Raw genomic sequence first — 17,519 nt, forward strand, 5'->3', positions numbered from 1 at the left:
AGTGGTGGAGCCAGAATCCTTGCCCCAAAGAACAAACTCTGAAGAAAAAAACAAAAATAACAAAAATGAACACTCTTTTTTCAAGAAAAGCTGACATTAATCTTGTGGGCATGATTTATTACGGGGGAAAAAAGTTTCGACATTTTCTTTTTTTTCCAAAGATCAAAATTTAATATGGTATTTCCACTAATTAAACCTTCAGACAATAGATGCCATTCATGTATAACAGTTGCTACGTAAGGTAGGGCGACATGTGATGTTCCTAAAATTTTTTGGAGTTTATTCTCATGGTGCTAAATGCACCGTTCGGTGGAAAAACTGGCATCGGCATGATTAGAAAAGCTTGATTGGTGGAGAGACATTACATACACTGACGTTGCTTGAAAGAAAACGTTAGGTGCTCAAGTGTTGGAATCAAACCTTTGACTCGTTTATTAATTGTGAGTCAGGCAGGTTGCCCTACACTACCGAGGTTCATTCGACTGGATCAAAAACCAGCATGTGGTGGCAGTAAGCATGTAGATGCCTGCAAAAAGGTGCCAGGAGATTCTCAAGTGAATGTAAGGAACCCTGTAATACTCTCACATCCATGCTGTTAAGGTGAACTTAACTGTTCCTCAAGTTTTTCACACCACAATAGGAGGCGCTAAAGAGAAAGACAAATACAGTCAAACCCACTTATAACTAATACCGGTTTTAACATTATATTGGATATAAAAATGGGCGGCCGCTGCACCGTCAGGTTTTCTATATGTTCTATGGTAAAATAGACTGCTTATACAATGGTGTCGTATTATATTATCACCAGTTATAACAGTCAAATATAGTCGCTGAAAGTCAACAAAAATGCAGAGATGCAGACAATGCCAATGCAATGACAATAAAAAAAAAAGTAAAAAAGAAAAATCGGGGACAGAGCGCGTCAGACCATTGAGTTGGCCGGGTGCGCCGGGGAAGCTTGCATGCCGTGGAGACGTGGGGTAGGACGGAGCGGTTCCTCATGTGGAGGAGAAGGGAAGGTGTAAGGCATTGCTAGGCATGGCCATTCTGAGGGAGAGCTTTTAGCGCTCCCCCTCAAGACCACCTGTGGTCTAGGCAACTCGCGTCCTTTCTGCCTCTTCACAGTGGAGTAGACCATTGTGAGGGTGCACAGGCTGTGGTTCACTGTACTATCCTCCCATATTTGCTTTGTCCAGGCCCCCGCTTCGCGGTTGCACATGTTTAGTGGCAGGCGTGCAGCAGCGTTCGTGCACGTGTCTTTCTAGCGTGGTTCTCCTAGTGTGCCATAACCGTGTTCACGATCTTGCTGTCAAAAAAGCACAACAATGCACAATGATCTCTGTGCTCCGTTTCAGCAGCACTAGTAAGTATAGTGAGCTGTAAGAAACCAACAATGGTGAACTCTATGAATAACAAGTGCAAATGTGGCCTCATATCACCACCCAGGGTGTCCGATATGCAAATGCGAGAATATTGAAGCCGGCATTCGTGACCTGCTCTGGGACTGTCCAGTACTGAAGCCGACAAGAATCCAGCACTGACGGTACAGGGTTTTCGCTGACGCAGGGAACCACATCATCGCTCACACCTGAACTTCATAAAATCAGCAAACCTTTTTTCAATAATTTAATAATTTCATCATCCTTCATCACATAGCCCTCTGATGCCAGGAGGCAATAAATATTGTTTATAACAAAAAAAAAAAATGTATGCACGCACGCCAAATAAGCTGGTGATTGCAGTGGATTGTTTTGCACAGATGCAGTTGGAAGCTCACAAAAAGGCGTAAACTTACCACTTGCTGGTACATAAAAAGTGCACAACTGAGCGCAACTTGATGGTGCATTCGTGGGCGGTGTGTAGTGTTGGTGTGTTCATTTTATGTTTTCTTTCTTCAATATATAAGTTGGGAGTGAAATTGTGGAAGCTGTTTTTAATGGCCGATGTCTCTGGTGCTACATGCACTAGGTCGAAAATATTTGCAGGAGGGTGATGCAATTTCATATTTGTCAGTACCATCAGCTCTTTTTACCTTCAGATATTCTTTCAGTGTGGATTTAAGGACTGTGGTTTACGGACAAAACTTTTGGCAACAAGACAGGCAAAGGCGACATTTGATGCCTTGCAGCTGTACCTTGCATCACTCTTGGATTTTACCATGGAGCATCTTTATCTCGATGTGATAAGGTTAGCTGCACCTGTGAAGTATACGGAAGACAATTAGCAACTTCATTCATTAACTACTTCTACCAGTCACGTTAATAGAGATTTTCTTCTGATGAACATGCGTAGCTTGTTGTATTGTATGTGAAGTGGTGAGTGATTTTTACAATGTAGCAACCGGTGTACCGAAGTATTCTGGCGGTCACAATTGCTTCATTATTTGAAACAGCTCAAGAACCTGAATATTAATAAAGTTTCATTGGAATTGAGGAAAAATGTAATGAAAATAGCTCCTCTAAAACCTTCATCTGCCCTTAACTGTGCTGTATGGAGTTTTGCATTATGCATGCTGAAAATGTTGCAGTAAAACAAGCATCAGGAGTGGTGATGTGGTCCGCATTAGTCGGAGTTTGTGGGCAGTATATTTAATGATAAAATATGGTTAGGCACCAATTCACACCTTTAGTTTAACAGTTTGCCAGTACTTATCATGTGTAAGGTTCAAGAAAAGAATAGAACTAAACGTTTGCCTTTGCCAAGTGGCATTGAAGGCAGTAAGTGCGATATCCCACTGTGATATAATTTCAGAGGGGTACACTGAGGTCGTGTGGGCCAGATGGCTTAAGATGATTGTCTGACTGGAAGGCAGGCAAACTGCATGTGAGGAGTTAACTTACTGGAAGATTAAGGTATGGTATATACAGTCATGCTATGAAGTGGTTGGGACACAGGTCGTTCATTTTTAGCACAAGCAACAAAGCCAACTGTCGACACCCGTTGCTGCAGGTGGCTCCACATCCAGCCCAGCCTTGGCTAATGTCTGCTACGCTGACCTGGATGATGAAGAAGGTGCAGTGCCTCCCTACATGCCAATCCAAGGGCAGCGGAGGTCGAGCTCATTCGAGAAGGGCAAGAAGGGGAGAAAGGCAAAGGATGCCTGCAAGACTCAGTAGCCGTCCCGAGAGGTGGTTCTTTCCTCAGCAAGGTCTTGGACTTGAGAGCATAATTTTTGTCAAGATGGATACAGAAGGGGGCCATCCTGTGATTCATGCCAAGTCTGCTGTCGGGAGGTGGTCACTCCGACGTCATTGGGAGTTGATGACTGTTCTACTGCATGCTTGTTGTTGAATTGGCACTGTAGTGGCAGTCATTTACCTTCCTCTTAATTAAGGCACTACTTAAATCGAGCCAACATGAAACCAAGGGTAAATCCCAATCCAGCTATGAAACTTATCTGTTGCTATGCAGTATTTGCTTCAAAAATTGACAAGGTCTTTGAAATTCAATGAGCTACCAAAATAACATAATCTTGTAGTTAGGTGATTGTTTGCTTTTATCTAGCTTGAAACAATGTCCTCTTTTGTAGTATCTGTGAAGCCATCATGTATGGGATGCAAACATGTCACAGTACTAGGACGTAAAAAAATTTTTCACTAACATAATTTCTTTTTTTATTAGCGAATGGTGTATTCTTTGCGAAAGGGAGAAAAAAGCTGCACTGTGATAAAAATTTAGCTTCAGTGATAAATTATCTTTTAATTTCTTTCGCATGTGACCTGCTTGTATGTGCATTGCAGAAGACAGTTCTCAATTTCTTTTTTTTTAGTACACATGGCTTCACATTTAGAAATGGGGCACCATGGGGATCATTAATGTATTGTAAAACAATACAATGCTCAAATTCCACCAGTTACATTCTTTTACTTTTCTTGACATTTGGCATGTTTTTTTGATGTGCCATGAAGGAAAAGTCTCATAATTGCAATGGCCATTGCTTAGCCCATCACAAGCGAGCACTGTGGAAACATAATTAAAAAGAAAATGCTCAAACTTTGCTGACCCAGTCACATACAGTATACCCAGCATAAGCATTTTTTGCATATCATGACTCAGATTTGCAACTGAAGTCGAGCACATCCCTTCAGTAGGTTCATAGTAATGGAAACAATTCCACAGCTTTGAAGTTTATTTGGAGGTGGTTGTGGCCCTTAGTTTTTGCAGAAAAATGGTAAAATGTTCAAAAATCATGCGTGCAGTGCGAAACCCTTGCCACTGCTTTGGTGTGATGAAGATCTCTGAAAAACACTTCTTGGTATGCAGCAATACAGAATCTGCTACTCATCGACCGAGGGCTCACTCATGCAGTTGCTTACTGGATCGGCATCTGCCTTCATCAGCACTGTGCAGCTAGTCTCATAGTTACAAATGAAGAGAGTTATAGATATATCTACACATTTTAGCAAGTGTTATATTTAGTCTCGGCTTACAGAGACGTGGCAGGCACTCAGTAGTGCTCTTGAATGAAGTGGCAGCAGTGCTTGCCCCGCTGTTACAGAATAATGCAAATTCAGCGTGCTGCTTTTCTGCAATGTAAAGCGTGCATTGGAAAGCAAATTGTCTTTCATGCAACAATTGCAGGTTGGTAAGGTCAGCATGAAATGGCACTTGATTCTAGCAAGACCATTTATGCAAACAAGAGGATATTTTGGCTGAAGTCTGTGTAGACAAACCATTGGGGAATGGGCTCCTCATTGCCAGTAGGTATAGGCTTGTGCTCATGCCTCGTATCTGCCTATACCCGCACTGGGAGTGGCAGCCTACCAGTGTGGTAGCTCGGATTTCCCCAGCTAAGATAAGCAGCAGCTATAGATTCCTGTACAGCATAAAGTCTAATGCTGTCTCTATCACTTTTAGAAAAAATTTTCAGCCATATTCGCAGCACTTTGCCCCTTTTGGTCAGGTGCAGTCTCTTTTGTGCCAGAATTTTGGGCACTCTGGAGAAACTCTTCTGTCAGCACTCCCAGCTGCCCTTGACATGTAATATAGTTTAATTATTTCCTTGAGCTTTGTTGGACTGTGTGTACAAGGACTGGAGTCTAGACAATCAGACTTTACTCAACTAGCAGCTTTTTTTTTTTTTTTTTTTTTTTTTTTACCACACACTGTTTATTTAATATGAGCAATAAATTTGTTGCTTGAGCATCCAGAGAGCTCATAATGATTGTCTGTGGCATGTGCAGACTTTCAGTACTACTGATAGCAGCAAGTTCAGGCTTATAATGACGGGTAATTTTTCTTGAAATTTAAAAAACAAATGTTTGGTCTTAGCTAGAGAAAAATGTTTATCCTTTTGTCATGAACAACCAGCATGTTGCACATCACGACTGAAAATATCAGTTTAAAACATCTTCAGCTAATCTAATATATACTTCCACTGACCTTCATGTGTGCAAACTATTTCAATGCCTTGCTGCATACCTAGTAGCACACATGCCATTATGCCTCGCTCATTGCACATGTGCGGCTTCCCAGCATTACAGCAATTCGTATCTTATTTCTTGTCATAGCGTAGCGCAATGTTTTGTCAATATGTTTTGGTGTTATACATTATCATTAAGTTCATGTAGCATTTCAGCCAGTAGGACATGCCTTGAAGCATTTATTTCAGTATAAGAACAAATATATGTGTATCTTACGTAGCGCGAGCAAGATATCCTGTGTTCATTTTTTTTTCCTTGTCAGGTCAGAGATTTATGCTCTATTATACTGCTATACAACTCAATTTTTACTTTTTGTGTTTGTTTATACAAAAGGAATTGTCACAATGTCAATCTCAAAAGGTCTTTATTTTGTTCTGTTAAAAAGCCTTGCAACAACAGGTCAAGGCAGCTCGTTTTGTACAGCTTCCGATTCCTTTCGTGCGAATGTGTTGTATGAAGCCACTTGGAATAAAGTGTGCACATAGTGTAAATGCTGCCCAAAATAAATTGTACTTGCAGACCAGACAAATGTGTTGTATCTGTTCGTGAGTAGACATGTACTTTGTACGTGCTTGTAATTTGTAATGCAAGTAGACATAAGAAATAACGCAAGCAAATCTAGACTGAAAGCAAAAAGCAGTGTGTTAGTGCTTCTCCAGTGCGAGGTGAGCTCTAGGGTGCCCTGCTGAGGCTTCATGATAGAATGTGTCTCTTCATCGGCGGTGCTCTTCTAGATCACCTACTGATGCACTGATCTCACAGGACAGTAGTTTGGTTTCTGTTGGCAAATGGTGCTAGCTCACCGACTGTGCACTGGCATGTGAAGGGCAGTACACGTGGTCAAAACATTGCATTTATGAATTGGGAACTGCAGATAAAGATAGAAAGATAACAGCTTCACTCGAGCCAGTACGGTGGAATACTTTTATTATTAGGTTGACCGTGGCAAAATGTCCACTGAAATGTGCAATGGAATGAAGCACAGTAAAGTAAAGCCTACAGTTGCCTCACCATTTTCAATAATTCACAAGCTGCCACAAATATCATGTCACATTGTGTGCAGGAATAAGTGCAGATTCTTGATGAATCTTTAGTTGATGCAAGGACTAATGATAAAAATTCCAAGCCAGGCATGGAAATGGACTACACCCAAGACTGTACTAGTGAATATACTGCAAACACTGCAACAAAGAAAATTCCATATAAGACTAGAATAGAGAACAGAACATAGTGCAAAATAAGGCCATGTAATCTGTTTTACTGCTACAGCTGGTTTTTAAAATAGCATTTCAGCACACTTGGTGCTCAACATACATAAGCAACATCTAGATGTAATGCTAAACTACATTTATTTTGTTCCACAAACATTCCTCATTCAGGTTTTGTGAATACTGGGTCACACTTTCAAATTTAAAAACCTGTCTACCACCATAACAATTGCACTTCAATTCCCAAGCGCATTGCAAAAATATCACCAACCGTCGTATACCAAAGAGTACAGGACCGAATTTTCAGTTGCAAATTTCTTTGAAATAATGCGCTACATACTAGTGGGCATGTGTCACCATGTGAAATTTGCCTATAACAGCTAAATAATTTATAGTAGTTTCCTCCTGATGCTGTTTTGTATTTATCAACCGCACAATCACTGTGATGTGTAGTTGGTGTTCAAGTCACATGAGGCATGAGAAACACAGCAGCATAACAGCTGATGCATCATTCATTCCTGCTCTTGAAGCAGGTTGGTGTGTCGCGATAGAGAATTAAAACTATGTATCAATGATTATATTGCAGTTCCTTTTTATGTCTCGCATGACCTTAAAACAAACTTGCATCTGAAACAGTATCAAGGAATAAATTCGATTATAAATTATTTACTAAGCGCAGTGATCCATGCGTTCTAATGCCTAGCACGTCATTTGAAAGAAGGAAGCATGCAACTAAATTTAGGTGTTTGTAACCATTCAAGTGAAAATCAATTTCACCCTATTTCTTGGCTGTAGCTTCCAAATAGGTAAGCTGATTTTTAAAATCTTGGGCTATTCTTGCATAAACGCATCCGTGATAGCCATGGGTTCCTGCTTCCAGCATGAAAACTGGGCGATGCGGCTAAGAGCCTCCATCTGACGGTTTTTCTTTTCAATGGCCTCAGCAGGAGTCCAAGTTTGGTCTGACTCCAGTCTGTATCCACCTAGAAACTCGTGCGGACATTGGACACCCCACTCCTGGTACATGCAAAGAGAAGCAAAAACAATGGAAAAATGCAGCATTTAAATATATGCCACTTTACTCAGTTTTATTCCGACTTGTGCCTGTTACGTGCAACAGTTGATACCAAGGTAAGGAAAGTGTAATCAGGTGTGGCTTGGAAAATTAGCTGGAGCATGGCCCAAGCCGACACAAATAAGAGATAGTTGGAGGCCATTGGGAGAGAATTTTGTCCTTCTGGAAACACAGTTTGGCTGATTACAATAGTGACTTGCAATAAACTGTTTCAGGAAGGCATTACAGCTAAATCCCCTTGATTACTACTTCTATTAGGTCGACCCTTTGGTGTGAGAGAAATCCAAACCGATCTGTTATAATGGGCAAAGCTACAGACTGACGGAACTGGCCAGCTGGCTCCAAAATGATGCATTAGCTAGCAGATGTTGCTATATCAGCATATGTTTATTTTGCAAATACTATACAAGGTTATTTACAACAAGTACGATGTTTTTGGGCTGGATGGAAAAAAAAATATTGACGGGACGATCATGCAAGAGAAAGCTGCAATAGCAGTTTGTTTTTTCTGCAATGCTTTTACTGTAATAAATAGTTTTACTCAAAGCCAAGGCTTCATACATGTGACAGCATTTTTGTGGCAGATGAAAATGGGCAGAACTGCAGTGCGGGCGTGCAGCCCATTAGGAGGTGATGTGGGGAGGAAGTTGAAGGGCGATGTTTTCATCTCTCGCATTTATACATTCAGTTTAGTTAGTCACTGCCTTTTAAATTCTACTCGTCCATGGATTCTAGTGGATGGAGGCTGAAGGTAAGTAGGGCGAGTAAGTAGGTGGCAGGTGGACAGTGCCAGCATTTTGATTGTGCCAATGGTGCATATTGCTCTTCAGTAAAAGGTACATGGCTCAATATGTCTAATATTGCAAAAATAAAAACAGGCTATTTTTGGGTGCAAAGTATGGTAACACATACTAGCATTCTGTGGTTCTCTGTGAAGTTTATTTTGATGATGATCAGCTTTTGCTCGAGAAAAGGTGTAATGCAGCTGGACACTGTTCCTCAAAATGCCATCTACCCAAGCTCCGACGCTATCATTACTCATCAGGTGTAGAGGCACAGTCATATATATAAAGACCAATATTTAGTTGAGGCAACAATATTTAAATGTCATTTTTTTAGACATCTTTAAAGCCCAAGTCACCAGCTGTCTAAAACCATGACATTTAAATTAAAAAGTAGCATAGAACTCTTGCCATTCTAGAAAGTGCCGTTGCAGAAAGTGCGAAGCATAGGTGCCTTATAATGCCACTTTTAGCCTCTAGGTAATGCGGTCAGAGAAGTGTAACCAACTATAATATCACCAGCTTGCATTCTGCATAAAACACTTTGACCTCATATGAACCCAAACATTATTGTGCTCTTTCATGATGTTTAAGCACTTGCCACTAGGGTGTTTACGTTAAAGACATTGCCACACTTTTTTGACCATCTGATAAGTTCAGTACCTCAGGCTTGATCATGCTGAAATACTCTTGACCACTCTGTCTTCTGTAGAGGTAATATGTTGAGCCAGGCACTTTCTTAAAGTTGCATGCAGCATGGTGGAGCCTCGAGTTGAGCTGAGCCTCTTCAAGGATGCGATGAGCCTGCTTTTGCAGAAACTGCACTTGTTCAGCTATCACAGTAAGCTTGTTGGAGACATTGGCTTTGATGAATTCATCAGCCTGTCGCGGAAATGAGCAAAAATATTAAGTCTTCTATTAACTATCTCTGCTGTAAAGATGAGCAGCGCACCACAAAAACTGAACACTACTATTATGTTTTGGGACCAAGCATTTCCTTTCAGTGTGCATGGTTCAGGGTCAAACATGAAGTGCAACCACTCAACACTAAAAAATTGATGCAACATCAACATCACTACATAGATTGTTACATACAAAGATATGCATGGCTAGCATGATACAATTGATGAAATCCTAATTACGTATTAGTGGCAGTGAAACTAAAAGTATTGAAAACAGAATGGCCGACATTGCGAGGGACAAACAGTTTTTTTTTAGCAAGGGCACATCATCTTGCAGCTCTGACTTGGCTGCCAACAGTTCTCATCAGTAATCATTATGCTCAATTTTGCCTATCTATGGCTTAACAAAAGATTCAATTCCATGCGCGTCATGCTTCAAGACTTACAGTTTCAATTTGTCGGGCCAATTCGATGAGGTCAATGCGAGGCATCTTCTTAGGCGGCATACTAGTAAGCTGACAGACCTGCTGCTCCACTTTATCGACTGTACATTCCATAGGCATTCCTACAAAAACCACAGTGAGAGTTTCATTAAGCCTGACAGCATTCCTTGTTCTGAGACAATTTACACTGGCTAGTCTTGGCATGTTTACTGATGATTCGCAAATACATACTGCTAGATTTTCATTAAGTGCATCACTCGGTTTTCTGTGGTTGCACTAATACCCACACGACGTCTGCCACAAAAGGGCGTTCTGGTGCTTGGTAACATATCAAAAAGAGACACCAGGGTTTTAGAAGTCAGTACTCCACACATCAAGGGAATATGTAGGGCTGTTAAGACACTGTAAAGGAGGCCTCCATATTTTCATTATCAGCAGTTTCTCAGTGTGCACCGAAGTCTTCGGGTACCTTCACTTTCCACCCCTTGGTAATGTGGCTGACCCAGCTACAAGCTGGACCTGCCCTCTCATGCCACTGCAACAGATGACAGATATGGAGATGTGGGCTGGTTTTCAAAGTGCATGACAACACTTTGTGAAACTTGGACACAGAACTATAATGACTGTTTGCTTATTTCATGTCTTAGACATCTTGTTAAGCAATATTGCAATTTATTTTCGCACTCTGGCTATGGTAACCTTACTCCCCCAAAATGCATTGCCACCAGCCACGTATCAAGAATTATGACTTTTTGCTTTGAAATCAAGTCTTATCATTAATTTAAGCCCAAAACAAATACTCTGGCCCAAAGTACAATGAGAAAAGTTGGATTGAGTAGGCACTTTCAGATAAAAGCAACAGAGCCTAAAATAATACCAACTCGATGCTGATGCAAAGAAGGTGGTTGAAAGGCAATATGCACCAGCATATCTGGCTCAAATCATTTAATGTGTATACACAGTGACCAGTACTCGCCAAATCTAATATTTACTGCCTTCTCGTCTTGATATAGCGTGTCTAGTTATAAGGTTAGACTATTAGAAGCAAACATATCAGGATGCAGTTCTCTTCATTAGGCCCTTCATAAACGATGTGAGCGCTGTAAAAGCACACACACTCTTGCACTATACACACATGTGCATAGTGTACTATACTGCCCAAGCATCAGGCATATGGTGATTAATACACTCGCTAGAATGTTTACGAAATAAAACACTCAGCGGAAGACTGCTGTTGGGAATATAACAGGATTTTTATCCCTTGTAAAGCGCGTCATAAACATGGTCTTCAGTTTTCGAACAAAACGAGCCAATCTAGTTTCTTCCGCAAGCATCCAGCAAAGTTCGCTGCTTACCAAGCACAGAACTGTCAAGACAAACGTCAAAGCTTTCGTTTTCTCAGGAGCACGTCGGCATTTGGAGCAGCCACTTCTTTAACTTTGTCACGAATCAACGAGATAGTCCGCTCATAGGCATCCGTGGCAAGTTGCCGAGAGTTTGGTTTCCCCGACTGCTGTTGAACTGCAACAGGTATTGGCTCATCAACCTTTACAGAATTGTCCAGGGGAGCAGTGTTGAAGCTCAGAGGCTGGTCGTTATACAGGGGATCCAAGTACGAAGGTGACGACGAAGATGGCAGCAAACCACCGCAGTTTGTCGGCGCCGGTGGCGTCCATGCGTATTCTTGACCGCCCCAAATGTAAGTGACTGGCGGTGTTTCAGGAACGATCAGGGAACGTTTTTCGGTCAGGAAACTGCTGCCTTCGGCGGCAACACTGTGCCTTTTACGACCACGTGCCGCAACCGGCGTAAAACGCTGGCCGGTCTTGAATGCAACGTACTTGCACCGATCGATGATCTTCTGGCGCGTCTCAAGTACCGTCTCAAACTCAGGCGCATAGCAGACGTGCAAAACAGCGCCGAAGAATGACCTTTCGTCGAGCTTCTTTTTGGCTATTCTAGCCGACTGGACGCGGGCAAATTTCACCAGATACGTCTCCGTGAATTCTTCACTTTCGTACCCATCGACGGCATGAAAGTCGGACACGTCGCCGTATTCCAGGCACGCATCTTTCAAGTCTTCACCGGCTCCGACGGCGTTGACGTTACCTATCAACAGGTAACGTGACTCCTGATTGATTGTGAACACCTTGACGGCGGTCGATTTCCTACCTTGGCGGTAGAGAGGCCTTGTTCCACAAACCTCTCTCCTAGTGTGGTGAGGAAGCGGCTTTACAACTTTTATGTGACTAGTCATTATTACAAACGACACAAAAAACTTAAAAGAATTGCTTGGTGTCGTTCTAATTGAAAAAATAAACTCGAAACAAACAGAATTGTGCCGAACCTGAGCTGGCGCCTTCCATTGTCGTTTCGCTGCGATGTTGCGGCTAATTTGTTGCCTGGACTTGTCTCGTGTGCACCTGACGTAGTTTTGTGCGCAGTCGTTCTTAAGTGAGTTAGTATTAATCATCTAGGAGACCCTGCAATCCTGCAATCCTGCAAATTTTAGTATTCGCCAATATTCTGCCAGTTGTTCTTTTGTTTGTTTTCGCTGCACTAACCACGCCCGTCACCGCAAGCCGCATTAGTGGCAGTCAAGTCGCCATCGAGCGGCCATCGTGGCGGGAAATTAAGGGCCTGCCAAGGTATATGTACAATGGTAGCGAAGGCTGGGCCCAAAAACGGTCCAGCGCGACAGCAGCACAGCCACTTTGGGGGGGCCAAAACACTTAGATAATGAAATTCAAAAGCACAAATAAAAACGCTATAAAACAACATAAAGAAATACACATTTTAATGCCACGTTTTATAAAATAGGTAAATTATTTTAGCAAAATATTACTCCCTATTTTTAATTTTTTGCAACGTTCTTGTTACGCCCCCTGTTGATGAGTGTGCGGTGCATTTGCAGCTTGACTTTGCAGGCCTTGTTTCGGCACCCAGCCACAGTGGCCGCGGGAGCTCACGAAGCGGTTTCTTATCGCCAGTCTCGAAATGCCCCTTTTGCGAAGTTTTCGTCGTCCTTGCGCGTCGCGTCTCTGTCACCGTTTTGTAAAATTTGCACCCCGCCGCACCGCTGCGGCAGTTTTCTCGGTTTTTGTCGTTTCCTTCGACGTGCGGCCAGTGCGAAGTCTTTTTCCGTCTTTGCACGCTTCGCGCTGTTCTTTTGAAGCGCTTAGCGCTTTATTTCAAGATGAGCTTGCGGCGTGTGAAGAAACGATGCGCCGTGGCACATTGCGACAGCATGGACAGTGGCGTCGGTGTCAAGCTACACCGCTTCCCGCTGGACTTTCACAGGTGAGCTGTTGTCAGTGTCGTCTGCTACAAGGCGTCTGCTCTAGGTATGCATGCTCCGAATGCTTTCGTTGGGCTGTTTCTTCTGTTTCTGTTTGTTTGGGCTTCTGTTTCTGTAACCAGTTCGTGCGCACGTGGCTTCATTTTTTCGGTGATATTTATGTAATACACTACAGGGCACACACTTTAAGTGCTGAGCTGTGCGAAGGAGGCCCCCCAGGCCCACCATTTGTCTGATTTATGGTGAGTTTCATGCAGCCGGCTATCACCAGCGTTAACTTGATACCGGGCTCTCAGGAGCAACCACGCGCATGCCACTGACCGGAAGGCCAATTTAAAACCAATTGTGCTGCCTGACAAGTCTGAGCACAACACTGTATAGTTTTCCAACACCGCGAAGCCAATTTGACCCTCGCAACTGGTAGTATCAAAATTCAGCCACGTGTATATGCGCGGCCTTGAGGGTGCTTTAACTGAATTCACTCAGGAGTTACTGCCTGTCTTCTTATTGCTATCCTGCATATGCATGACCGTTAGGGTAACTTTAAACGCACTTCATTCTCGTCAATCTTAACCATAGAAAAGTATAGCTACCCGCATGCCATGAGGACGAGCGTACGTAACCGCACTTTTAGGCGCTGAGAGCTTGGGGCGAGCATTTACTACCATAGTTCAGATATAATGGAAATATAATTTACTGCAGTTAGCATTGACAGGAATAATGACGCATTGGCGTTTGGAGTATGCAGTATTCCTTACGGCGCAATTGTGAATAACGTGCACGTTGCATCACGTCCAGGTGCCGAGCGTGAGCGTGGGTGCTACCACAACGTCAGCCTGGAGAAGAAGACACCATGGCAGCTGCGAGACTTGCGGGGTTTTTTTTCAAGCACTTCGAACCGTCTGCGTATCTGTCGTCAAAAAAGCTGCGACCCGTGTTGATGCGCCTACTTATGTCATGTCATGTTTGCCTCAATTGAAGCAGCACTGTCTTCTATGCTTTTCAATTTCCTACCTGGCAACGTTCGTGGAACTGCAGGGCTTTTTTCTATCCGCACTGTGACCATTAAGATGAATAGCCAGCTTAAAGAAACTACTGCTTGAGCTGCCTGTGACGTGTATTTTTTGTTGGTGTGCTTTATCACTGTATTTGTTTGGTTGCTGTAATAAAGCATGAATATGAACACCATACTTGCCGTACACTGTATTGCAAACTGTGCACTTGAGCCTGTGCTTTGTGCATCATACCTTGTACTCAAAAGTAGTAGCACCAGTATTTCCACAAAGGTTTCCCCTACGAATCATGCATGATTGCATTCTTAGCCAGCCAAGATAAACCAGCGTCTGAAAGTGTTGCTGCCTTTCTATGCTGCCTTCTTTGCCAGTAACTTTCATTGGGTTCCGAATTGCACATTACCAAGGCCATAACTAGCAGGAACTCGAGCACATTTGACTGGAAAAGGTTGGTGCGCACTGAAAGGCAACCTTCATGAGATACCGGCTTGAAAAGGCGGGTTCTTTAAAAATACCACTTTAAAATTCGCGCTAAAAACATACGTATGCGTGACGTCATTCAACTTCACTCATACGTAGTTGCCCCCCAATATGGCGGTGCCCATGAGCCGCCATTTTTTGGACCAATGGGAGCCTATGGAACCTTCGCTACCATTGTACATATACCTTGGGCCTGCTAGAAGCAATGTTGGTTAGAAGTCCTTACCAGCCGGATGTTTTTGGTTTAGTACGCAGGGTTTAACGCCCCTAAGCGACTCGATGCCGTAGTGGAAAACCCTGGAAATTTCGACCACCGCATCCTTTAACCATAGTCTTCCACAAAGTAATGAAATTTCTAAAGGAAACAAGCAGGCACGCCAATTGCTTAGGGAAAGTATTCGGAGACCTGGATTTAAAAACGGTTAGGATAGGGCGGCCTTTAGGGACCCGAGTTAGGATAAAGGCTAGTGGAGAATACCTCAGTAATCTGCGATTTGTTGATAACTCAGGGGACGAATTGCAAAAGATGAATAATGAGCTAGACAGCCAAAGACCTACCGGAAAAAAATTTTGCGGCTTCCCAACGCGGCACTGGCAGACGGAACTACGGCAGCGTTGGATTCGCTTTTATCGTCGTGAAAAGTAAGTTTAAGCTCCGTTTTTTTTTTCTTTTTTTTTTTTTACTCGCATCAGCGCTTAGAAGTAGGCCCTTGTTGAAGTCTTAAAATGTGCAAAAGGGACGTTTCTTGGCATCTGCCGTGCATACTGCACAACGTTAGATAAAGGCGCCGTAGATCGTTCATTGCATGCGCGTAGCAGAGTATGCTGCTTATTTGTTTTTGTACGGGATAAGTATCTTTCTGAGTCCTGCAGAACCCGCTTTATTAAAAAGCAAACTCAGCTGTCAGCAGCAGACTGGTAGCAGAGTGGCCAGGCACAGTGAGCACACGCAGGTTCTCACGTCTCTGTTGAGCCTCGCACGTCGCAGTAACTTTCCTTTCGTCAATAATCATGCTTATAGTATACTGCGCTATTTGGTACCACTGGTAAATAAAAATACTCTTTTTAGCGTGATATCTGCTTAGCGTTAGGAAATTTACCAACTGGAAAAGTGAGGACCAGTTTGGCTGTTACATTTTTTTTTTTTTTTTTTTTTTTTTTTGACATAGTGGTCACGGAAAAAAATCTACGCTTTAGAAACGAACCATCCAGCGATATTCAGTGACGTCACCATTATTTTATGTTCACAGCAGCAATATCTGCTGTAAACCATCGCTGTAAGCCAGGTGCTAAACTCCTTTCAAGTTTCATCCCTCAGCATTGAAAAGCAGGTAAAGGAGGCAGAAAGGAAAATGTGGGAGGAAAGAATGCACGGAAAATCAGCATTGGGTATGTATAGAACTCGAAAACAGGATATAAAGAAAGAAAGTTTATTCGACAACTCACGAGGGAGCTCATTGCTGTTTGAGGCTAGGACAGGGGCCCTCAGAACAAAAACGTACAGGAAAAAATTTCAGGAAGTAGATATATTATGCGCGGCGTGTGGAACTGAGGCGGAAACAACGGAACATGTTGTTCTAAGGTGCCAAAAACTTCGTCCTGCCCTTCCCGCGGGAAAAGCGGCAGATCTGGAGAGAGCGCTGGGATTTGCTGGGGAAGATGGACGAATGGATGAGGAACGCGTTTTGATAACAAAAGAGAGGTTAGAGGATTGGTGGAAAAAGTCAAGAGAATAAAGAGAAGAAAAAAAGGGGGGGGGGGGGCAGATAGGGGCGAATTAGAAGCTAAAAATAGGGAAGAGATAAATATATTTATTTTAATTTTTTGGCTAGGCGGCGCAAGCTGCCGTCCGATACAAAGGGCAGAGCCACTATCATCCATCCATCCGGTGCCATGCATAACATGCAAAAAATATATGCATAAGAAAGGCAGTGCAGTTTTGTTCAGACACATGACAAGGCTTCTCCACTGCTGTTTTATAGGAGTGCATATGGGACGAAAGTCATGAATAATGAGTTGTTTTGTGAAATTATTGACCACATAAACAGTCCTAAGAGAGCATCTGCTCAACTTCAGTTGCTTTGAAGCTTGACGTCTCTTGTCGTTGCTCTGTTTCATACATTTTGTGAAAAAGTGCACGCGGGTATAGTTGGGTAGGAAGCAGCCATTTCGGCTGCAACACCTTAAAAGTGGTCAGAGCACCCAAGTTGGCAGGTTTGCTTGGCCTGGAGCATGCTAAGTACATCCGAAATACTGTCGGCATGAATTTAGGCTGAAGCAGGTGCAGTCGGCAGCGGCACGAGGAATGTATCGCTAACAGAAACACTTGCATTTTTGCAGGTTGGTACAGCTTTGACCTTATTACTATTAGTACATACGTGCTGCTGCCACTGCCTCGGCTGATTGTGTTGCATTGTTGCCTCGCAAGTAAGGAAGAGTTTGATTCACAGGGGTTTCTGTTGTGTGGGGAATGTAAGTATTCCTACCACTTTGGAAGCTGCGCTGGGTTGACAGAAAAGTAAATACAAGAGTAAATCTGAGTCTGCAAGGCAGAAATGGGTATGCCCTGCGTGCAAGTCTGGAAAGAAGAGAAAATAGAGAAGAAAAAAAGAAAAGGGAGAGAAAGATGCGCGCCGCAACAGCCGTCGTCAACCACCGAGGCGGTGGTGGGTGCAATGACGGCCTACAACAGATAAACATTCGGTGGCAGGCTAGCCCCCCCCCCCCCCCCCCCCCCCCCCCCCCCCCCCCACGCAGGCGGTGGTGACCTACCTATCCCAGCCCCATCAGGGCCAGGACCAGCCACCCTGCTCCCCGCTGTGCGATGTCAGTGCACGTTAAAGGTCCCCAGCTGGTCTAAATTATTCCGGAGCCCTCCACTACGGCACTTATTTC

General features: G+C 43.2%; 3 protein-coding genes across 4 annotated transcripts in view; 1 reads left to right on the plus strand and 2 right to left on the minus strand.

Annotated features, from left to right (window-relative positions):
* Positions 1–5,082, plus strand: part of LOC146197535 (uncharacterized) — a 68,244-nt gene extending 63,162 nt beyond the window's left edge. Inside the window, exons 11-12 of one of the 2 annotated variants that reach the window (XR_014706207.1) lie at positions 2,950–4,443; positions 4,476–5,082. Coding sequence is in view for 1 of the 2 variants with exons in the window: in XM_084599425.1 (XP_084455551.1) it covers positions 2,950–3,116 (167 nt within the window). In the remaining variant the exon portion in view is untranslated. Of the gene's footprint in view, positions 1–2,949 lie in introns of both variants that reach the window. The other variant, XM_084599425.1, reaches the window with a different exon arrangement.
* A 688-nt stretch (positions 5,083–5,770) lies between these two features.
* On the minus strand, positions 5,771–12,275 carry LOC146197536 (uncharacterized protein C1orf50 homolog). Its single transcript, XM_084599428.1, has 4 exons — positions 12,181–12,275; positions 9,837–9,955; positions 9,152–9,370; positions 5,771–7,648 (listed from the first exon to the last, which is right to left on the minus strand). The coding sequence occupies exons 1-4, from the start codon at positions 12,197–12,199 to the stop codon at positions 7,463–7,465; spliced, it is 543 nt and encodes a 180-aa protein (XP_084455554.1). The 5' UTR covers positions 12,200–12,275; the 3' UTR covers positions 5,771–7,462.
* LOC146197537 (RNA-binding protein 48) lies at positions 11,058–12,186 on the minus strand. Its single transcript, XM_084599427.1, has one exon. The coding sequence runs from the start codon at positions 12,088–12,090 to the stop codon at positions 11,215–11,217; it is 876 nt and encodes a 291-aa protein (XP_084455553.1). The 5' UTR covers positions 12,091–12,186; the 3' UTR covers positions 11,058–11,214.
* Positions 12,276–17,519: the final 5,244 nt, after the last annotated feature.

Source organism: Amblyomma maculatum, chromosome 3 (assembly GCF_055883805.1).
Source record: "Amblyomma maculatum isolate TAMU_Amacu chromosome 3, ASM5588380v1, whole genome shotgun sequence".
Taxonomy (NCBI): Eukaryota; Metazoa; Arthropoda; class Arachnida; order Ixodida; family Ixodidae; genus Amblyomma; species Amblyomma maculatum.